Genomic DNA, 23,637 nt, shown 5'->3' with positions numbered 1-23,637 from the left:
AATTTCTACACACTGATTTTGTATTTTAATATATCCAAATTATTCACTCTCTCATTGGTCATGTTTTATAGCTCTCTGTATAGAAGAAACCTAATGCAGACATTTCTGGGCAAGACCCCTATCCAAAGCTGGCCTTGAACCCTAACAGCCCTTTGTGCACATAAGTGATCAGCTGGTGTGTGAGACAGATGCTCCTCCATTACACACCTGGAAACTCTTCCTCTTTCCATCAGTTTTCAGCAGGCTAATGCCTGTCGGGTCTGTCCCAAGACACAATGCTGAAAACTCAAGTGGTAAAAAAATCCTGCTCCAAATCAACGTCCTAGGGGAATTTCTCCCACCTCTGAACAGATGTGTACCTCCATTATCTCCAGTGGGTTAGTGCAACCTGGAAGGCCTGGTGATAAGATTGTCATGCAGCACAGAGGTCAGAAAAATAATCAGCTGCAGGAAAAAAGTGGAGACCCAAACAGAAGTCTAATCAATAAAGTGAATGCAAGGACTAATCAATAAACTGAATGCAAGGAGGGAGAACAGGAGAGGAAGAAGTAGAAAGGAAGGAATAGAAACAGAGGAAAATTTGGTGTTGGAGAATCAGGTGTTCAGCTGCCAGTCACCACAGTGGGCAGCACGGGATGACAGCCAGGGACTAACACACACACTCTGGAGCTTAGACTGGAACAAGATAAGAGCAGCACTGGAAACTCCTGAGAAGGAGCCTGGGTGCGAGGCAGGAGGTCTGTCCTTGCAGAGCAGGCCTGGAGGAAGCAATGACAGGGAGATGAGGGCACCTTGGTCTGTCAGGGTCATCAAAATTTCAACTTCTTCAGAGATTTCACTACTATGTCTCAGTATTCCTCATTAATCAAGTTAATTATCTCTAAAATAATCTCTCTAACCCATACTGCAAATACATTACCTCCCACCATCAGTGCCTAGATTAACATTTTGGGCTCGCCCATGTGATGACATGGAAGGAGCATGGGGCAGGGCAGCAGGCAGTGCTTGGCAGATGGGTGAGCTGAGCAGCACCAAGCACACAGGGCTCTGCCCATGTCCCAGAGTCTCCCACATGCTGGAAGTGTGTTCAGATGATGCAGGAATGTCCCACGCCTGTCTCTGGAGTTTGTGCAGCATGAGGCTGCAGGACTTGACCAAGAAGAGGAGGCTCAGGAGAAACCTTACCACTCTCTTCAAACTGACTGAAATGAGGCTGTAGCCAGATAGGGATCGGACTCTTCTCCCTGGCAACCAGTGACAGGAGGAGAGCACATAGACTTAAGCTGCCTCAGGGGAAATTTAGGTTCGACATTAGGCAGAAATTCTTCACAGAGAGGGTGATTAGATTCAGAATGGACTGTCCAGGGAGGTGGTGGAGTCACCGGACGTATTTAAGGAAAGACTGGACTTAGTGCCACGGTGTAGCTGACATGGGGGTGTTCGGTCATAGGTTGGACTCAATGATACCATAGATCTTTTCCAACCTATTTGATTCTGTAACTGTAAGGATTCTGAGCAGGGATGCTTGTAATAGAAACGCCAGGTGCCCTCTCGGTGCCGCTGCCGGGCGCACACGGCCGCACCGCTCGCCCACCGCGGCGCCCCGCACGCCAGCGGCAGCGCCTCGCGTGTGCTCGGCTCCCACGGGCGTCTCTCGGGACAGCAGGGCCGGGGCGAGCGGCGGCGGCGCTGCTCAGACCCGCCGGTGAGCCCGCAGCGCCCGGCTATGCCCGCCGGCGCGGGGGTGCCAGCGGCACGGCCGGGCTCGGGAGCGGGCCCGGGCGAGCGCGGAGGCCCCGGCGGCCCCGGCGGCCCGTGACCGGGCGCGTCAGGTGACGCGGGTCACGCCGCCTCCCCGCCCGCCCCGCCGGCAGCTGCGCCGCGCTCCGCCAGCGCCGTGCGGGGGGAAGGAGGGGAGCGGCGGCGGGCGCGGCGCCAGCGCGGGACCTGCGCCCCCCGCGCCCCGAGCCTGCCGCAGGCAGAGGGGCCGGGAGCCCCGCCAGGAGCGCGGCCGGCATGAGCCAGGTGCCGAGGAAGCTGCCGGAGGAGGAAGAGGGGGACGAGGAGGAGGAAGAGGAGGAGGAGATCGTGGGCTTGGCGGGCTACGCCGACGGGGCCGAGTCCTTCTCGGACGGCGACGCGGAGAGCGGCGGCGATGAGGCGTGTGAGTGCCGCTCGCGGCGGCCGAAGCGGCACCGGGGCGGCGGGGAGCGGCGGGGCGGCGGCCGCGGGGCTGCGGGGGCGGCGGCTGGGGCTGCCCCCGGAGAGCCATGGGGCAGCACCGGGCTCGGAAGGGGCTGCGGAGGGGCGGCCGGCAGCGAGTGCGGGTGTGGAGTGAGGCGGGGCGGGGGCCGGGATGAGGCCGGGACGGTGGCGGGGACGCAGGGCCGCCGCCAGGAGGTGAGGTTTGGCGGCCCGCGGATGTGGGTCAGGGAGGAGGCGAGGCGCCCCGCGGGGTTTGGGACACGAGGGGAGCCGGGGCCAGCGGTGCGGGGAGAGACGAGGCGTCCTGAGCGAGGGCAGGCCCAAGTGGGGACGGGGCTGGGCGCTGGGATCCGGGCGAAGCGAGGATGCTGCGGAGGTGCCGTGGGAAGGGCCGGGCCGGGGACGGGGTGCTCGGTGGGTCAGAGGGTGCAGGGAGCTCTGAGGAAGGAGCAGGGCAAGGCTGACAGGTAGCAGGAAGCGTTGGGAAAAGAGGGAGGCAAAGGGAGTGCAGGCAAAGTGTGTGTGTGTGTGTGTGTGTGTGAGATTTCTCATCAGTATTCTTCCAGTTTGGGGTGAGAGTTATTAGTTATTGGAGGCCACAGCTTGATGATGTGCCCCGAGTGTGCCAGGGTGGGGGGTTGGGTGTCACGCTATAAAAGGCAGCGGCCACACGCAGCTCTGTGTCCGGGGCTGCTCCGCAGCTGCGGGTGTCAGTCCCACAGTGGCAGGCTCTGCTAAATGTCCGTCTGTCTGTGCCTGTGGGGAGCCGCCTTACTCACTGCATGTCCGTGTCGGTAGAGATGGTGATGCTGAGAAGGACGGGCTTACCAGGAAAAGCAGTCTCATTCAGTAGAAAAAGGAAATGCCAGCTCAGAGCCTGTTGCGTTCATTCAGAGCCTGAATTCATTCTTCTGAGACATATTTCACAAAGGAGCTTGGAGAACTCTCAGTGTCACAGGATAAAAAAAGAAGTGCTTTTTTATAAGAGCATAATAAAAAGGCCACATGCTTTAAGTCTATTTCGATATTAGCGTGCAGAACTCTTATCCTTAAAGGCCCAGTCCTCCAGGCTGCCATGGGAGGTGCTGCACTGACTAATGTAATTTTGGGGAGTGGAGGAGGGTCAGTGCTTTGAGTATAAGCCTTCATGGTTAAAAGCTATAGGAATGTTGGACTGTAAGACCTGTAACTGAGATTAAATAAAGTCTTACTTGAACCTGCTAAAGAATTGCCTTTATTTTGATGCAAAGAGGATAAATTTTAATGTGATTCTTTAGTGCTACACTAACTTAGTATTTTCTGTAGAGAAGTAACCCATATACTGTCTTCAGACAAATTAATTTGGATATTTTTGAATAGGAACTTATTAGACTGCTAAAAATTGCAATTGCTTCTCTACAGTAATACCAGGATATTGTGCTTAACAGAAAAAAACCTTTATATCTGAATAGCAGAAGAAGACAGTCCATGCAGGGACTATGCTACACAGGATTAAAACAATCTGGACATTTTAACTGTCCAGATTCCCTGGTTTTCTGTTTCATTTTGAATTCTCCAGAGAAAGAGGCAGACAGCATCTGAACTGGAGGGGGTTGGGATTTGGGTCTGTGTTTTGCATAACACTGGGCTGCAGGGCTTCTCCCTTTTTTTTGTCCTCTCTTCCTGGCTCTGTATGGCAAGTAGTCCAAAATTCAGTGTCACTGCCTCCACTTTTCCACAAAGAAAAAAATGAAAAGGGGCAATATAAGAAGAACAGTTTCAATGCATGGCTGTTGGCAGTAAAGAGAGAAGCCAGGCTTAAAAGTAAAAGCATAATTTCTTCTTGTAAGTATGCAGAAGATTTCAAAACTTCACATTGGTCATCCCTCGCCCTATACTGGGTTAGTGTCTCCACCTTCAGGGCTGAAACCATGACTCTTTTCTTTTGTTTACATTTAGGGTCATATTCAGGGACCTTAAAACACTTAAACTTACATAAAGCCTAGTCATATTTTTTATAGATGCAATTTAACAGTGTTTAGAAGCTGGAAAGCTCTCTGCAGAGTGTCCCAAGGAAGTGGCTTTAAGACATACCCCTGCAGAGTGCTGCACTTGTGGCAGTGTGGGACCTGATCTTCTGGAAGAGACACTTCTGAGTTTTTTCTGTAGCCACAAGAATTTCTTTCCACCAGGTGTTTCTGCAATGTCTGTAAGCTCCCAGTAGCTGAACACCCTTCTTCATAGCATACAGACTTTTTCTGTTAACCCTTTAGTCTCAGGCCATCTGTTAGTGTTAAGGATGTTCAGTGTTTTGTAAGGGCATTGTCTTGACAGCAGTCCAAAGTGCTGCAAATACCACAGTCACAGCAGTACTGGAAATGCTACAGGAATAATGGCTTTGAAGGTAAAGAGTAGAAAGTTTGGATGGAACTGCTACCTCTCCTTTACACAGAAATGGTTAAAACTTAATATAACTGAACTAGTGGGGAAAAAAAATCATCATTACCTGTATTAGTTCAAACCTAGACTAAGAGGCTTGTTACCTTGCAGTTGGTAACATGAGCAAAATAATTCCTTTTGGCTTTATGTTACTTGAGCAGATGAGCTGTGATGTTTCATTTGTATGTTTGAAAGCTGGTGGGATGTACAGAACGTGGCATCCCCATCCCATATGCCCACAAAGCATGGGTTGTCACCTGCTTTGACAATTAATTGCAGTTGATCTGTTACTTGGGATGGGCTTCAAAAACTGCTTTAGTTATCTCTGTATATCTAATGGCATAAAGGAGATACCGAAGTATTCATTGTGTACTGGTGAGACAGGTCTGGAGTGTTGCATGCTGTTCTCAACTCCTGGGAGCTGTGCTCTCCTGCATGTGTTGCAATGCATGCAAAACACTCCATAGGCAAGGACACAGCTGTGGTTAACAGAGGTTCTGTAAGGAATGGAGTGCTTTTCTGGGGGAAAGTGCTTTTAGGTTTGTTGAGTTAAATTGGTGAATACTTGAAAGGAATGGCCTCTAACCAGCATGGCTTCTGTTCTTTATGGCTGCTTAGAAAAGTTGAAACATGAAGGGCTGTTGATATGCATTAGAGACTGGCATTTTAAAACATTTACTCTTTGCAAAAGTGAATGAAGCAGGAAATGTGTGGCATCTCACAATAGGAAAAATTATCTTTCCCATTATAGAACAGAGAAGAGTTTAGTGTTTCTCTTGGGCATATTATGATCTCACTCAGTAACCTAGTCTGGGAAGTTGCAGTGATACATCTGCTGGCATTTCTGTGGCAAATTAAAAAAGGAGTTGTCATGTACTCCTGCAGAGGAATGTGGGCAGGCAAAGCATCGTCCAATTCCTTTACATATAAGGTAATCTCTTAACTCTCTCTGAGAGGGAAGTGCTGTAGAAGCCTTGCTATCTCGTCAGGTTTGGATGATACTCTTACATTTCCCTGTCTTTGAACTGGCAGGATTTCAAAAGCTAAGTAACAGTCCTACTAGCAGAAGAGCTTCATTCTTCTCGTCGCTAATTCTGTTTGCAGTTGCAACTGTATTTTTTTTTAGTATGGCTTTAATAGAAAGCAATTTCCTGCTATTAAGCATTACAATCAGTTAACATCTAACAGCCTGGAATAATTTAATACCACAACGTAAAAACTCCCAAATGATTTAAAATATTTCTTCAGATATGTGTGGAGTTTTTTTTTGAGGTTGTTTCTCAAGAAAAGGGAGTTAGGTATGTAGCTTGTCCTCTGGTTGTCTCATCAGTGGTCAGAATCTTGGAAACTGCTGTCCACCTTCAACCAAGTCTGAACAAAAGACATCTCAAAGGTAATAACCACAAGTTTGAGGAAAACTGGTATTCAGAAGAGAGGAGAAAGCTAAATGAAGTGTCCTCAGAGGGACAAGTGAGCAGTTTTGTGCGTTCACTGTGGCAGCAGCTGGCAGACGGGTGCACACAGTGTAGCCAACTGAAATGTGCTGAGCTCCAGATCAGCCACAGCATGTCATATCTGTTATTTGGAGGAGATGTCATAAGACATACAGGAGGAAGTTGGTGTTTTTGTGGTGGGAAGAGGAAGGGGACACAAAGTACAAATCCATGGTAGATGAGACTTTGTAAGTGCAGTTGCATACAGAGCAAATGGGAGGCTTTTTATTTTTTTGAAGCATGCAATAAAGCCTCAACTTGAAGCCTGTTCTTTACATGTTTTTATAAAGTCTTGACAAAGCTTTGAATAAACTATTTTCTCTTCTCATGGCCAAAAAGCAGAGTGAGATGGAGTATACACCATTGACTCTTGCATATTTGGTTTGGTTTATTAACAAGGCTGTACTCCCAAAACATAAAATATCTTTACATCATCTTAGAGCAGATGTTTATTATTCTTCTGGAGTTGTGAAGTACTGTAGGCACATTTCTCCCAGCCACAGGAGTACTACCTCTGTTCAAGATGATGGGAAGAGTGGAGGAGCACGTTAACCTCAGTTTCTTAGTTCGTAAATTTGTTGTATGTAGATCAGCAGAAGCGGCCATTGCTGTGTTTATTGGATGAGATTCTTACAGAGTTACCTATCCCTGTTCTGTCTGAAAGTGTTTCCCCTGTGCACATGTTCCTGCCTGGCAGTGCTCATGTGTGATAATTGACAAGAACACAGTAAGGGGTATTACCTGCCATGGTTTTTCAATTGCATTTGAAATGGACAGGATGCCTCGGATAATGAGTTGGAAACTTCTTCAGTCACTGGTGACACGGACCTGCACTGAGTGGCACAACCTCTCCCAAGCCAGTAGATGGTGCCAGGAGATGTTTTATGCTAACACTGCAATATCTTCAGTTTGAGAAGCTTCTCTGTCACTCAAATTTGGGAGGCACAAACAGACCTGGACACGGTTCTGTGCCCTCCTGGCAGACATACCCTGCTCCTTTGGTTCTGAAAGCTGTAAATGAGGCTTCAGGCACACAAGAAGATGCAAGATGTGGTCACCACCCCTGGGTGCAAAACGTGCTCCTAGGCAAAGGATTCCTTTAAGCTTTCCTTCTTCTTTTGGCTGATAAGACTATGTAATAAATTTTCAGGTTCAAACTGTTACTGAGATTTCTTGTTTTGGATTTTAATGTTTTGGGAGTAAAGCTGACCACATATGCAGGGCATATTCAGGAATGATGCATGTGAATTAATGTGTGCCAGATAAGTTTTGCAATTCAAAACTTATCCCAGCAGAAAAAAGAAAAAGAAATGCAATTATGTTGTGCTACGAAGTATGATCTGAATAGTCTGTGGTGCAGTGGATAGAAGGTCTACCAAACCTCACTGGATAGTATGTTTAGCCTGTTGTGTGATCAGTATTTAAAACCTGACCTCTCTGTACTCTGAGTTGTACTCTGTGGGTTTAGCACTGACAACTTCTTTTTTTGTGCTGCTTGTGTTTGACACTGCAGAGTCACAGAGGTGTTTCAAAGCTTTTTACATATAAGGGCAGTGCCATTTCACCTCAGCACCAAAGGACATTTCAAAGTTATAGGCCAACTAGATGCAGCAATTTCGACTTCTTTGGGTGTTTTGATTAGAGATAACCTGAAGCTAAAGTGTGTCCAGGAATGGGTAGTTATACATTCATGTCCTTACAGATATAACAGCATAGTTTACTGTTGGAACTACTTGATGCTGATATAACTGCATCAGCGCCAGAAAAAGTAGTGCCAGTTTCAAACTGGAGTAGGTAACACAATGAAACCCATGTTCCCAGGCCTTTGTTTTGCAAATAGGCAGATGATATGCTGTAATCTTATTTATTGGATAACAAACCTTTACAGATTGTAACACGAATTGCTGAGCAGCAAGTGAAATCCTAAGCCCCTTAGGAAAGGACTCCTCATGAGCTCAGTACTGCTTACTGCTTACTCAGTAAGCAACATAGAAGCCCTGTGTGCCTGCTGAGTTGAACTTTTCCTGTAGCTCCTTGCATGTGTGATTTCATTTATTAGTTTATTTATTGGTTGATTGATTTTAGAGAAAGGCAGCCCTCAGGTAGAAAGATCATGCAGAGGTACTTAACAGAGTCTTACTCTGTTCTTCCAGCATTGTGATGTAGCTATCTGCTGGAAAGGGTATTTGTTATCAGATTATACTCTTTTAAAGGAGAATATATGTGGCATAGTGTTAATTAGAGTAAAATTAGGTATTTAAAGATGTCTATGTGTGATAACAGATTTTTCACATAAAACAGAGCAGTCAAACCTTCTGCAGTTTGTCTTGGAGGTGAGAAGTAGATTTTCTGATAGTATACCCTAAGGGGCAAATAATTAAAGTCAAAATGCCTGTAGCACTGCTCTCTAAGTTTAAACATTGGATACATTTGCATAAATTAATATAAAAATTTCATGAAAATAAATATGAAATGCAAGTTATCTGGAAGTTACTAATTATATTGCCATAGTATATTCCTTTTCTTCTTGTGTGATTTTATTCAGTCTTGGATTTCAATGATCCCTTCAGTACTGAAGTTAAGCCAAGAATCCTACTCATGGGATTGAGAAGAAGTGGAAAGTCTTCCATTCAGAAAGTTGTCTTTCACAAAATGTCGCCGAATGAGACTCTCTTCTTGGAGAGCACAAACAAGATCTGCAGAGAGGATGTTTCCAACAGCTCCTTTGTCAACTTTCAGATATGGGATTTTCCTGGGCAAATTGACTTCTTTGACCCTACATTTGATTATGAGATGATTTTCAGAGGCACTGGAGCACTGATATTTGTTATTGATTCTCAGGTAAAAAAAGGGGCTTTAAGCTATTTTTTTCTTCCTTCAGCAATAGACAAAAGGGAGGGTTTTTCAAAGCAAATAAATAATCTACATCACAAACACACATTAAAAGGAATCATTAAAACTTGAAGAGCAGCTTGGCTATTTTTAATCTCTCCCTGCAGTGTGTTTGGAAGTTAACTAATTTGTTTTAACATCTCAAGGTTCTTGCTCAGATTCGTAAGTGCTGACAGCATGAGATTGGTGCACATGCTGGATGTAGGCTCAGGCTTCTACTTATAAAACATTAAAAAATCAAGCTGCTGTTGAGCTGTAGTACTATTTAAAAATAACTATCATTAAGTATAATATATATTTTTAAATACTTTCCCAAGTTGTAGCTCTTCTTTTTCCTTTATTAGGATGATTATATGGAAGCATTAGCTCGGCTGCATCTTACTGTGACCAGAGCCTATAAAGTGAATCCAGATATCAACTTTGAAATCTTTATCCATAAAGTGGATGGTTTATCTGATGACCATAAGATTGAAACACAGAGGGATATTCACCAGAGGGCAAATGATGACCTTGCAGATGCTGGATTGGAGAAGATTCACCTCAGGTGAGAAAAGTTGCTCTGCAGTGAATGCTAAAGAGGAGAGCAGCTTATTTGACAAGTTACTATTTTCTGTCCTCTTGAACTAGCAGGCAACATGCTTTTGATATATGAAGGATAATCAGAGATCCTGTATTTGACCTGAGCCAAAGTATCCTATTTCTGATTGCTGTCTAGAAGGGAAAGATGGAGAGCTGCTTAATAGCACATGACAAACATGCCAGAATACTATCAGGTTTTGCTGCAGTTGCTGTCTTGAAATAAGTTGGCTTGGACAGTGACAACAACCAGTAGAGTTCCAGGCCATGGAGTGTATATGGCACCACATCACTTTGCCTCCTTTGAAAGCTCTGTGCCACTCACTCATCCTCACTGCTGCAGCCTGCTCAGAGCCACTTGGGAAGACCTGTGCTGTAGCTTTGCCTTGTGTCCTCTGGTAAAATGGGTTAATGTAGTAAATGGTGACAAGTAGAGAACTTTGCAGACTGGGAACCAGAGGACATCAAGTTGTCATGGCTTTCTGAGCACTTTAAAGCCAAATATGTTAAAATGAGAGGCCTGCTCCATGAACATGCCAGCTCTTTGGAGCTCTTAACTACTCAACTGCATCACTGCACTGATAAATGGGTCCACAGCTTTCAAAAAGTAGATCACAAATAGGCATATTCAGTAACACTCCTCTGAAATTTGATAAATATTTTTGTAAGAATACCAGTGTGGGAGTTGCATTAAAAAGTTCTACATCGAGGTCTAGATTTCACTGTTCAGGCTGGGGGTTTTTTTAGTATAGAGATTAAGTCCTGTATTTCAGTCATATCATGACTTTTGATCACGGGGGGTAATTGCATTAGTGTAGGCACTTACTGTCTGACAATATTTTATTTCACTCATATTGTGAAGGGTACATCATGTTCACAGTATGTGGCTAAAAGGAAAATGTGGTGACATTTTTTTCCAGCTTTTATCTGACAAGCATATATGATCATTCTATATTTGAAGCATTTAGCAAAGTGGTACAGAAACTGATTCCACAGCTCCCAACACTGGAAAACCTGCTTAACATCTTTATTTCAGTAAGTACTTTCTATGTCCTTTGTCTGTAGATCTGGCTGTGTCCAACATGCATGTTTAGATACTCTATTCACTGCCTTCTTAGAGATCATGAGCCATGTGAACTCTCAGAGAAATGATCAGAACTTAGTTGAAATGCACCCCCATGCAACTTGGCCTCACTTCCATGTCTATTAGACAGCATTGATGAGCTGCTGAGATACTCAGAGTATTTCCTGAGTCACATGAAGTGGGTTAGCTGCCATCACTTTTCTGCTTGTAGCATCAGTCTGAATGTTGCAAAAGTCTGTGCTGCATGTATATGCTGAAGTTGCACTTAAACCTTCTATGAATAAATATTTAAAGGAACATTATCTAGTCTGACTTCATATGGGGAGCTGTCTGTAGTGGTTCCCAGAATTAATTTTATTTTGTATTGGAAAGTTTACTGAGCTTAAGAAAATCATCTTATGTCATGAAATTTTTAGACATGGATTCCACCACAACTTTCACCCCTTCCGTAGTTACTCTGAAGGCCAGTTAGGGAGTTTTGTATATCTAGTGGTTTGTTACCACTGGGGAAGAAATTGCCTGCTCCACTCTTCCTGTATGTCTGATCCCTTCCTTTCCTTCGTACTGGCTCTGACACTCACTTGTTCCCTCATGAGGTTACTATACCATGCACTTATGCACTGCTTAATTTAGTTAAAAGCAGGTGATGGAGGAGTCCAACATGCTCTTGTTCTGACACAAGGTAAGAGATGGAAACATGGGCAGTGAGTGAAGGGGAGCACAGTGAGAATTTGTGAAAAGGGGAAACTCCCTATTTTAGTGGTCGTTATATCAGGTCATAGTAGCTCTGAAAACTGCACCCTTTCTCATAATATTCTAATTTTGTGCTTAGCATCCAGCACTCATTTCTGAAGCTTCAATTTCTGAGCAAGATACTTTGTTGTGTCTTCTTGTGATTTTGACATAAGAAATTATTTAATATCATTCAACAGCTTGTAAGATAAAATTAGACTTCATGGTTTCTCAGTGTGGAAATGGAGAGAGATAAAAGTTGGATGTGACAGGGAAAGCTAGGAATAGAGGAAGGTCATTCCAAAACTTATTCCCTTACTATTAAACAGCAAATTTATACAGTGTCATAATTAATAGTTTGCTACAAAGACCTGTTTCTTCCAAAACAGCTGGACTGTATACCAGTTATTATCATGTAGTCTCAAAACTCCATGGCAGAAAGGCAATGAAGAAATGATGACAACAATTCTAGAGCAATTAGATAGTGGTTTTGGCACACAGTCTTTCTGAGAAAGCTAGCTGAATAATAGTCTTCCCTGTGCCAGAGTCACTCCAGTCACTCTTTGTGAGTCAGATCTCTGTATGGAGTCTCCTCACTGGAGTTGGTGAAGGGTTTGTGCAGAATCTCCACGTGAACTGAGCACAGGCAGCTTCCTGAATGACTGATGACAATTTCTCATGTGTCTGTAATGCCCAGCTCCAGTCACACCTACAATATCAGGTATAGTTTGTAAGGAAGAAAAAGTATTTCAAACAAATGGGATGTCCAGAAAAGTGAGGGAGGTGTGCTATTTCCCCTCTTCAGTATGGGAAAAGTCTCAGACTCTTTCTTTGCTCCAGTTTCTAAATGACCTAGGGCCATGTGTAGCTGCATCACTATGTCCTCAGTATGCTTGCTGTTTTTACAAGTATCTGTCTGCAGACAGAGAGACTCAGAATGATTATTTGCAACCACAGGAAGATTAAGCATCGTTCTCCTGCATACAATTAGTTAGGGGGTGCCTCTTTACCTTGGCAACTTAGTAGCAACAAATTTTGGCATGGGTTTTGGTCACGCCTTGTCTCAGGAAGCCCATGTGTTGGATATCAGGGCGGGGGTGTGTTCGTGTTCCACTTTTCAGTTTCAGCACATTCACGAGGAAGTGCTTTCATTTATGCCACGGAGACTTCCAACACAAAAAGCTGACGATTACAAAAATAGATCTGTGATCACTCTCAAGTTCACAGCAGGTTTTTTCCCCAGTTTATAACGCCACAGTGTGTGAGCATGTTTGAGGAGCCATCAGTGTGATAATACTGGTGCTGCATTCTTTAATGTAACGGCTTGTATGTCATTCAATGACTGTCACTAAAAATCCACGTTAATCTTATCTGATAACACACCAGCTTCATATAGAAGGATGCCTGTTTCTTAATTACTGTGACCTTATTAACCAGTCAAGATGTGTGACATAGAAAAGTGTATTTTCATTTGAGGTTGTTTGGTCTGTTTTGAGGAATATTAAAAAGTACGTATTAAGACAAACAATTATTATAGTAAAAATAAAATTATATACAGTTTTGAACATTTAATGATTTAAATTTTGTAATCTGTAAATTCAAATGTAGTGATAAAAATTAATTCATGAAATCTGCTGTGTGATGTAATGCCTGTTTAAATAATTGTCCAAAATTCATTGCTAACTGGATGTGACTGGCAATATCCTCTTAAGTTCTTTTGAGAGTTGCTTTTTAGGGCCAAATTCTGGCTTACTTTCATACATTAAAGACAGAAAAAGATAGGCCTGCTTACCTGTCCTAGGAATTGGAGGAATACTACCACTTTTACTGAACCTATTCTATTTAAGGAATAGAAATGTCTTCTACATCATCACACCCCGTATAGTTGAGAGACATGGTTTGAATTTCAAGTACCTCATGGTTTTTACCTATCCAAAATAAAATCTCATATATTCATTGCAGATTTTTCACAATGGCTCTCTTGGTTCAGATTAACCATGGAATATTCTTACATCAATTCAGAATGCCTTTAGCACATGTTGCATCTTCTCTGCAGATTGTAGGGTTGTGTCAGAGAGAACTGCTGTTTTTTCAGACCCTGCTCTCATTGAATCAATGCCAGCCTTTCATTCAGTAAGGAACCCACCAGCTCCAGTAACAGAAACAGTTGATTTCTTATTGTAATTTTCCCTAAGCATTAATAATGTAATGTCTCTCTGAACATTACTTTTAATCCACCTTTTCCTGGTTTTAATGACTTTTTATTATTGTTTCTATAATTTCTGTTTGGGTTCTTTTGTGGGCTAGGGGTAGCAGGTAGAGGGTGGAGTGTTGAGTAGTTTCCACACAAAAATTCTGGGAAATCCTTTGATTTTTCGGTTACAGTTGTACTAAAAACCCTGGCAGGTGAAATATTGGAAGGCACGTGGATAAATTTAGTGGTTACTACTCCAGTCCGTCCTACTGTTTCACAGAGGTTTCTGTTACCATACAAGTTCTAAAGAAGCAAATATATGCAGTTTCTCAGCAGGTCCTACCACAATGGATCAGTTGCAATTGAAAACAAGCATAGTTTAAGAGACCAATTTCTGCCCTTAACCAGCAGGTGTAACTGCTGGCATGGCAGAATGTCTCAAGATGTTCTTGGCAAACGTTCAGAAAACTTTCTGAACTGTCACTGCAAGTACAGGCAGGCTGCAGCACCTAGAGCTCTGAGATGAAAAAATCACTTCTCATTGTTAAATGTTATTATATTGTCACTGGCATCTTAATAATTTAAAGTGCATCTTATCTGTACAGCTGAAATAGTTGCTATGTCTCTCTTTTTGTAATATAAAACTTGGTAATTGACTTCTCATGAATGACACTGCAGGGCTCAAGTTTCAGCTCCTTCTGCCTGAAATGACTTGTATTTTCAAATACAATTTTGGCAATGAGTTATAGCTATGTACTTACATGATATTTCAAAAGAGTCTTGTAATTAATCTTATTTGACAGCATCTGTTGAACTGTGTGAGGTGCTGTCAGAATTACTATTTAAAAATAAAATTACAGAACTCCCATATGTGGCCAGAACAACCAGCTTAAATATGCCTACATTTTTGTTCTTTGTGCTCAAAGAACATAGACTCATAGAGCCCTGAAGGCTGAAAGGCACCTTTAGAGATCAGCTGCTGCTCAGAGTCAGGCCAGTTACAGCAAGTTGGTTATGGCTGGGTCCAGTTCAGCTTTGTGCATTTAGAAGGATAGAAACACTACAAACTCTCAGGTCAGCATGTTCCCAATCCTTCACCACTCTTCTGTTAATTTTTTTTTTCTTGTATCAAGTCAGAATTCCAGCCTGTGCCTTTTGTCTTCTGTCCTTCAGCTCTGAGAAGAGCTGGGTTCTGGCTTCTCTGAACCCTTACATTAGGTATTTGTAGATAGCAGTAAGTCTTCTCTTCTTCAGGTTGAACAAAGCCATTTCTCTGAGACTCTCCTTGTACATTCTGTGCTTCAGCCCATTTACCTAAGGTATCCACAGTGTATACTTTGTTTTTAATATTTTTTTATTACTGACTTACTGAAATAGGCCACTCAGAGGGTTTTTCCATTATGAAATACAAGAAATTCACCTCTATACTCTGTTATTACTAATGGATGTTTGCAGCCTTAGCTCTGTGTGCAGTGATGGAGGAATGACGCCTCTTTAAGGAGAAAATGCCCAAAATACTGCTGGCCATTGTTCAATAGCATATCTAGTGTTGGAAATTTTTCTTCCTATTTCAGGAGATATGAAAAGCAGGAGAGTCACTTTAGTTACTTAACTATGTGTTAAACAGTTGACTTAGGAAAGAAGGAAGAAAAAATGGAAAAGTTCTGTAATTGTACAAAAGAAACTGAAACTATTAAAACTCGTTAGGGATTTTCAGTGTGGTTTTTGGTGGTTACAGAACTACTGTGGCAGCAGTCCCAAACCCTGTTAAAATGGGAATTTCTGGAGACAGTTCAGTTGGATGGAGAAAATTGCTTGTCTTCCCATATAGATGGAAGAGTATTTCATAGCTTGTGCTTTAGCAATTCTGGGAAATTGCCCTTTGTTCATGCTGGGACAGGTGTGCAGGTGTAATCCTTTGACATCAGCCAGCAAGGCTACTGTTTTCAGTTAAGAAGTACACTTTTTTCTTCCAGGAAGCAGAGGCTTATGGCAGCTTACCTTATCTACACAAAGAGCAAGAGCTAGCATTCCTGGCTAGCTTCTCAGAGCTGTGAATACGATACATCTCCAGTGTGGAGAGTGTCTTAATCAGCTTGGCAGGATCACAGGAACACAGCTGTCATCATTGTAGCAAGCCTTAGCATTTTAAACATGGCTTTAACTACCAGTGCTATGTGAAACCTGAAGGCACCATCACAACACTGTTCTCTCTCCTGTGATCCTAAAAGATGTTCTACAGAACCAGACACTAGAACAGCTACAGACTGCAATGGAAAAATTTCTTAATTTCCTTGGAAATCAGTTCCTGAGCAATACTGTCTTCTTTGTCCATCAGTGTTTTCTTTCTCTTGTTTCTATCTTCTCATATGCCCACTTAGAATAACTTTAGATTGCAGCTTTCTTTTATGTCTGTTGCTAGAATTTAAACACCAAAATCTTGAACTTGGAAGATTTTTCTGCTCCCCCCTTGCCCTCCCTCATTTTCCACTGAAAAGAAATTTCTCCAGGTGGAGCAGTTTGGGAGTGTCACTTGTCATTATGTCTGCTCAGAGGCAGAGAATATTGGAATGTTTGTGAGCAACAAATACAACAGTGTTTTTGTTTGCTACAAATACAACAGTGCTGTATGTACAGTTCTTTCAAAATGAGCTTGATTGCAATTTAATTTCTTTAGCCTAGACTTTTTGTATAACAGGCAAGTAAGGGAACAGAAAAGCTTGGGGTTAATTTGAAAACATGGATTCCACTTTATTTTTCTTTTTTTCTTCTCTTGAATAGAATTCTGGGATTGAAAAAGCATTTTTATTTGATGTAGTCAGTAAGATCTATATTGCAACAGACAGCACTCCAGTGGATATGCAAACTTACGAGCTCTGCTGTGATATGATAGATGTTGTGATTGACATTTCTTGTATATATGGGTAAGTAAATTGTGAATGTTTTCCATAAAGCTGTGTACTGAGAATCTGAAAAGCCTCAAAATTCCAGTGATGTGGATGTAAACAATAATTTGAATGGGTAATTTGCCGACAGGGGAGGAGATGGCTGGCTTCTGAGGGACTGATGCTTCCCAGAAACAAGCATTGTTCCCTGTTCGGTCTCTTTTGTGAGTATCTTCGTATTTCTATGCTAATAATTTTATTTGGAGGAAGAAGTCAGAAGAAACCAACCAAAAATAAAAGGAAACCTCATAATTTTTTTCCCCTAGGGATGAAATCAACAGAGAGATGCCTGCTGTTTTAAGAAGTGGGGCCATATTGAGTTTTATTTAATAGCCAGTGGCCTCTAATAGCCTCAGAGAGTTGTTTCACTCTCACTTCAGTTCTCTGTTTGTCCTCTATTCCCTTTATGACCTTTCTGGGTTTTTTCAATTTCCCCTTTTTGTACACTAGCAAGTGGAAATCTCCTGGGCTGGCACGTACATCTCCTTGCATGTGTTCAGGGCTGGGCCCTTGGCCAAATGTAGGCCAGCCATTCCTGGGAAAGGCAGGGGCACATGAAGAATTGGTGCACTAAGATGCTTGCATTTGGAGGCCAATGGGCTAGCTTTGCATTTGTACCACTGGTGGACTTTTTGCTCTCTGGAAGGGGGTACAAGGGAGAGTCCTGGTGCCCATGTGCAATAAGCACTGGAACAATAAACTTGAATACTTAACCTAAAATCTCTAAAGTTTGTATATTCTAGCGTATGTTTCAGATTTTGGAGTCATCACTTCAGTAGCTGTGTTAGAACTTGTTTTACAGAGGTATAAATAAAGAATGCTGATTTTTGTAAAGAGAGAATCTGCTGTGTAGTTCAAAAGAGTGTGCATTTAATAATTACATGTACAACACCATTTGTGGGGCTCTTTATTTACAAAATATCATCCTGCCACTGTGCTTGTGTAGCCATTTAGCCTTTATCACCAGAGATCTGCTTGCCATTTTTTAGCTATAGAATAAAGATGATATTACAATTAATTTTTTGTCCTCTGTTCCTGGAGCATCTGTGGAAGTTGCCACTTTAATATATTACTGAGACTAATTGTTCTGGGAGGTTGGTGATAACAATCCATTTAACAATATCTGTGTGTGCATTCAGGAATGAGGATAAAATTATAATGTTACAATGATGTACAAAAACATAATACAGTGATCATCATGACACAGCATCTGTGAAGGAGAAATCTCTTTTCATAATATGATGTTGCAAAAGCAAACATCTCATGAGGAAAATCTCATGATGTCTTAAACTATCAGTCAGCTGCTACCACTCAAGCAAGGTTACTGGGTTTGGAGTTATCAGTACAGACCTACTGTTTCATATGTTTATGATAAGTCATAATATAAAGCACTGATTTTTAAAAAAAGCAGCCTTGTGGTAAATGGGTGGTAACTTACAGAGGAAAAAATAAGGTTCCAGTTCAGGCACTTGGCAGTCAAACCACCTGATTTCTAGCCCCAGATCTAAGGTTTGGTGTGTGATGTGGTAAACAATTTAATCTCTTTGTCTTCTTAGTTTACTAGTTGTAGTTTGAAGAAGAGTCTGCCTGAAAGATGAAAAGGAAGATTTCATAAAGTTTGAGATTCTTTGTTGAGAGAACCAATGTAGCAGTACTTTTGTTAACTAATCTGGTGTCTTGTCTTTTCTTGTTTGTTTGTTTGAATACTGCTCTTTAGGCTTAAAGATGATGGCACTGGAACCCCTTATGACAAAGAATCAATGGCAATCATAAAACTGAATAATACAACTGTCCTTTATTTAAAAGAGGTGACAAAATTCCTCGCTCTTGTTTGTTTTGTCAGAGAAGAAAGCTTTGAGAGAAAAGGTATTTTCCCCTTTTCTAGTATTGCATTAATTTTCTCTTATATTAGTGAGTTAATGAATAACTGAGGTTGTCATTAGCTGATAAGTTTCTAACTGCATCATAAATATTGAGGTAAGTACAGCTTGATAAAGCTTATATAACATTTTTAAAGGGATGAAAGTACTTGTGCAGGCATTAAGATGGGATGAAATCCTAAACGTATTTGACAAATTTCTGATATGAAAGTATTTGAAAGTTTACATCCAATGCAGTAAAGCTTCCACCTGCAACTGTAGACTGTGTTAGTTTATATTGTCTGACACTGATTTGTACCTGTTGACATCAGCATACACATTTGGAACAGCTTGCCTGCCATAGCCAAGGGAAAAATTTGGAAACTGACAGATAGAATGTTCTTGCTTTTCTTATATCTGAAAGCAGGCTTTTAAAAAATTGCATATTTAGGACATAGTCTTATTTAGGAGTGCTTTAATTTTGCAGTTAAAGTGCACAACATTTCTTTGTCATCTTTCTGGTCAAAGTCAATACTGAGCCCTTAGTTCATGACCTCTCTGCCCACCAGTATGATGCTCACTGAGTTGCTGGTCTTTGTGACATGCCCTGAGACCAAAACTCAGCAGTGGAAGAGCAAGCTGCCATCTGGGCTCCTGTGCCCCATCTTGTGATAGTAATTTCACCTGTCAGTGTTGGTGTGCTGTGAACACAGCACTTGTACCATGTCTGCTGGGCTGTTTGACAGCCTGGTGAGCTTTTGATAGAATTTAAACTAGTCAAATGTCTCTTCCATACCTCTACCACCTTTATTGCATTTGAGTGTTGGATGCAGTTGCTTTCTGTAGAAAGCATACAAAGTGTTATTTCTGCACACTTACTAAGAGCACTGTTTCAGAAAGACACCATGCTGAATAAACATCCCTTAGGGTTTGTCCACACCTGTGTGAGGTTCTTGTGTCTGCATAGTTGGGACACTTGGTAGCCTTCACCCTTCTGCAGTACAGCTCTGGTATTATAATGGAGATGAGCTTTTTGTGCCTCATGAATTCCAAGTAATATTTTGCCTGAACTATAGGAAGATAGAAAACGGTTTCTGGGAAAAAAAACAAAGTGTAACATGGTCGAAAATATTCATCTCCTCTTAGGGAAACTGAAATGGAAAATGCTGCAGTATTTCAGTTAAGAAAGCTCATGGCATTAGTATTAAATGAGGTCATGAGCTCAGTACCAAAATTCTAAAATTGTATTGTGGTGTTACAGAATTGTAGTACTCAGTAAATCTTCCAATTGACTACCAATATGGCTTTACAGCTTTTCTGTGGGATTATATTCAGCCCACTGACATGGTAATGTTATCTGCCTATTATGTAAGTATCTAATCTAACAGCATGTCTATTGTGTAATTTTTTAATTACAGTGTAAGATGAAATACAACTGGGTGAGATTTGGTAATAGTTCTATCAAGTATCCATTTCAAAGTTTATGTATTGTCAAAAACCAAATATTTCTTGATTAATAGGAGGTACTTATTTTTATCACAGTTATTCTGTAAAATAGATTTCCAAAGTGACACCATATTTTATGAAAAATTTCAGTTTTTCTTCTAGTATACTGAGCACTTCTTCAAAGCCCTTTATTAAATTAAGGATCTGTTATCTGCCAATCAACTTCTATTTGATTTCTCTTAAAACATACCAGTATATATAGTAGCAGACATTGTATCAAGCTGTAATGCTTACTGAATTATTTGTATTTCTCAAATGTGCTTTTGCTTAGCACAGAAAAAATTCCTGGACGCTGAAAATGAGCTCCAGACAGAGAGTATGTTATTTCACTAAACATAGAATATAAGCAATGTTTTCATTACTTTATTTCTATGAATGTCTTTATTAATATGTAAAACATTTCTGTCTCTGTAGGATTAATAGACTACAATTTCCATTGTTTTCGAAAAGCCATCCAAGAAGTATTTGAAGTAAGAATGAAAGTAGTAAGATCTCGAAAACATCAAAGCCACCTACAAAAAAATAAAAGACCCACTCCCAATGGGACACCAAGAATGCCACTGTAACTGAGGTTTTCTGGCAATGTGGCAAGCAAAATTTTCATGAAGTTGATGTGACTTCTGCATCTCATTGCACTGAGGGAAGAGGAAAACAAATGGGACTGATGTATTATATGAATTTTCCCTGAACGTTCAGAAAGCACTGTTTAAATATTTTTATCCAATCAGTTTTTTTCATATAGTGAGCACTTTGAGCAAAATGTTGTATATATAAACATTGAGGTGAGCACTTGTAAGAATTTTCTTAATATATGCTGTAAACCTTTTTCATGCCATATTAAGAAAAAACAGCTGTGACAGAAATACTGGGTACATAATTTGCACTTTTTCATGTTTTCCTTGTGGACTTGGACTTTGATAAACTTAGTTTTTATGGTGATTTTGATGCATGGTGTCAGGTAAAATGTATGCTGTAGTTTATTTACCTGCTACAATCAAATTGGTTAGTAAACAATTAAGAAAAACTTGGTACAATGCCTTTTTAAATTTGTGACAGCTAATACCTAACATTCATACAGATCTAATTTCATATATTTTTCAATTTGTAAACTGAAGAATAATATTGAAGTATTACAGCAATAAGCACCTTACCAGGAATCGTAACTGGTAGGTAAATATTAGCTTTTATAAAACAGGCTTTTGGCCAAATTTCATCCGGAGTTCTCCTTAACACTGGTCATGCCCTCTCTTGGGTCTGGTTTTATTATTTACCTCGGCATATACCACTAAAATACCTTTCTATAAAGATGATTGTTTTGTAAAATGGCTCTATGTTGCACTGGTATTTTTATAAGGCTTCAGAGGAGTGTGTTGTATCTGTACAGCTGGATTTACATTGCTAAGTTTGTGTTGAGAGCCTGCACGTGTACAGTTGGTGCAATGAAGAATCTGTATGTATTTCCACCCTGGCATTCTGATGTACTGATAAGTCATAAAGGTGGGAGCACTGGGTTATTGCCTCTATCAGGGGTACATCTGTGATTGAAATCAAGATGAGACCATTAAAATGAGGACTGGACAATCTACCTGCTGTAATAATCAGCGTACATCACTACGTTTTATTTTAATATTGAATATGGGCAGATTTACCCCGGGATCCGCCAGGACAGCAGAGGACTCTCAAACCTAAAAAGAAGTAACGCTTTCCATGTTCTGTATTGAGTGGTTTTGTTTAATTAGTGATACAAAATTATAATTCCTTGATGGAAGGGAAACTCTTAATTTTTACTAATTGCATGCGCAGTGTAATGGTTTTGTTGGCAGCTTTTGGGAGTGAGAAGAACTTGACCAGAATGGGAGGCAGCTTGCTGTACACCAGAAACAGGTAAGGGGAAATGTACCATGTTCACAGCTAATCTGCCCCCAGCCAAAATAGCTCTGGAGGCAGGCAGGAAGATGGAACCAATGGCTCTGTCAAGAATTGTGTGATAAGTAATGCAGTTCTAGGGGCTCAGAAAGGTAAGAAATACTGATAATAGTGAAAATCACTGATCCTGATGCTGGTGTGAAAAACAGTGACAGTAGCTGTAGTCAAATCAGAGTGTCTAAAAAACAGAGTTCAAATTCCTTTTAGTACTGTCACCACCCATCATCTTAGTTGAGGGCATTCTTCTGACTAGCCCCTCAGTTAAAGTAATGCAAAGCTGTTTTCAGAGTTCACCAAAGCAGTGATGGGTAAGAGACACCTTTTGACAGCTTTCCAGTCCACAGGACATTCATTGAAGGGCTGCTGTAATTTCTGGCCATGTGTTTGTCTTTCATTTTGTTGAGATCCCTGGATTGGGTCACAATCTCTGTCCTCCCTTTGCCCCACCAGGTGTAGGTGCCTATGTGGGACTAAGAACACCTACCAGGCTGGGCCAGATTTTTTTGTTGTTGGTTTTATGTGTAAATTATCTCTTCATAGTGGCTATGGTATGAGTCAAAACTAAATGTAGCTTCCATATATTTGGCCTGAGTTCTATGTAGACCTTCTATTAGAGACTATCAACTTGTTTAAGACAGTGAAGTTGCCTCTTGTAGTCCCATTTAGAATTTGGAACAGACTATCTAGCACAATTTAGTGAGGGTGATTTTAGCCAACATAAAACTTCCAATTCGATATCATCAGAGTAAATGTAATTTTCATCAGGTTACTTATGTTTCAAATATAAAATTTAAAGAATGTTTAAAATTCATTAGTTTTAGTGTTTAACTTTGGTATTTTCAGGTTAGGTGATAACTCATTTCACTTTTGAGTAATCATTTTCTAATGTTCTAGCTGAAGTGATTGAACACTGAGTGAGGCATGCAAGGTCCTTTTTACAAATATATTCTAAAACTTGCTTTTTTTAAAAAAAAATATTTTAAATTTTATTGAGATTCTAGTTTTTATTTTAAAGAAATTAAATACCCCATGTGCTACAAGAGCCACTTAAGGCAGTGTTGATACACTTTTTCTAAAATAAGAAATTGTGGAAGAAGTAATTACTTTCCAAATAGTCCAGTATTTTTAAAGTACCTGATCCATAAGTCTCCATTTCTTATTTAACATTGAAGTTGTCTAGAGATGGTAGGGACCATTAATGAACAAGACATGTCTTTTAAAAAACACTGGTTTACAATAAACCCAAACCAATTTAGTATCCTGTGGACATTTTAAAGTCAGGAGCTAGATAACTATAAAATATTGTTTCCAAGAATGTTTTATAGTTGAGGAAATGCCTGTAAGTAATTCAGCAGGCAGCAGCTCAGGCAGCAGAGTGTGTGAAGGGTTCTCTGAAGAGTTCAAATGCACCTTTGAGCATGCACTGGAATGGCTATTTAAAATGTTACAGAGCTGGAATATGTTTCTAAAATCTGGTGATTACCAACATGCTGTGCATTTGCATAGAAGTGTAATTGTCAGGAGCAAACTACTCTGATAAAGCATAATTCACATAGATCATTTGAGCTCTCATGTTTCATGATAGAACAGGGTTGTTTTTCCCACTAAAACAAAAATTCTGTGGTTTCTTGCATGTGAAATTGCACTCCTGATGATTTGATACTAAGGGAGCTCATTCTGTGAAAGTACTGCAGCAATTTTTAAAAGAAATGTTGACCTATGAACTCCCTCCATCTTGATATGCATCATCAGAGTAAATGGAGGAATTAAAGAAAATAACCCATAATTGTATACAGTAGCAACTGTT

At 41.0% G+C, this 23,637-nt stretch overlaps 1 protein-coding gene across 1 annotated transcript; it reads left to right on the top strand.

Annotated features, from left to right (window-relative positions):
- Positions 1 to 1,953: 1,953 nt before the first annotated feature.
- On the top strand, positions 1,954 to 21,667 carry RRAGD (Ras related GTP binding D). The gene is made up of 7 exons (XM_054279856.1): positions 1,954 to 2,164; positions 8,662 to 8,957; positions 9,353 to 9,552; positions 10,505 to 10,619; positions 16,376 to 16,518; positions 18,257 to 18,405; positions 20,319 to 21,667. Exons 1-7 carry the CDS (start codon positions 2,017 to 2,019, stop codon positions 20,468 to 20,470), a joined length of 1,203 nt encoding a protein of 400 aa, XP_054135831.1. The 5' UTR covers positions 1,954 to 2,016; the 3' UTR covers positions 20,471 to 21,667.
- Positions 21,668 to 23,637: the final 1,970 nt, after the last annotated feature.

The sequence above is a fragment of the Melozone crissalis genome, unplaced genomic scaffold (genome assembly GCF_028551555.1).
Source record: "Melozone crissalis strain CALT ecotype California unplaced genomic scaffold, PUWL_Pcris_2 ptg000027l_1, whole genome shotgun sequence".
NCBI lineage: Eukaryota > Metazoa > Chordata > Aves > Passeriformes > Passerellidae > Melozone > Melozone crissalis.
This window is presented reverse-complemented; position numbering and strand designations above follow the sequence as displayed.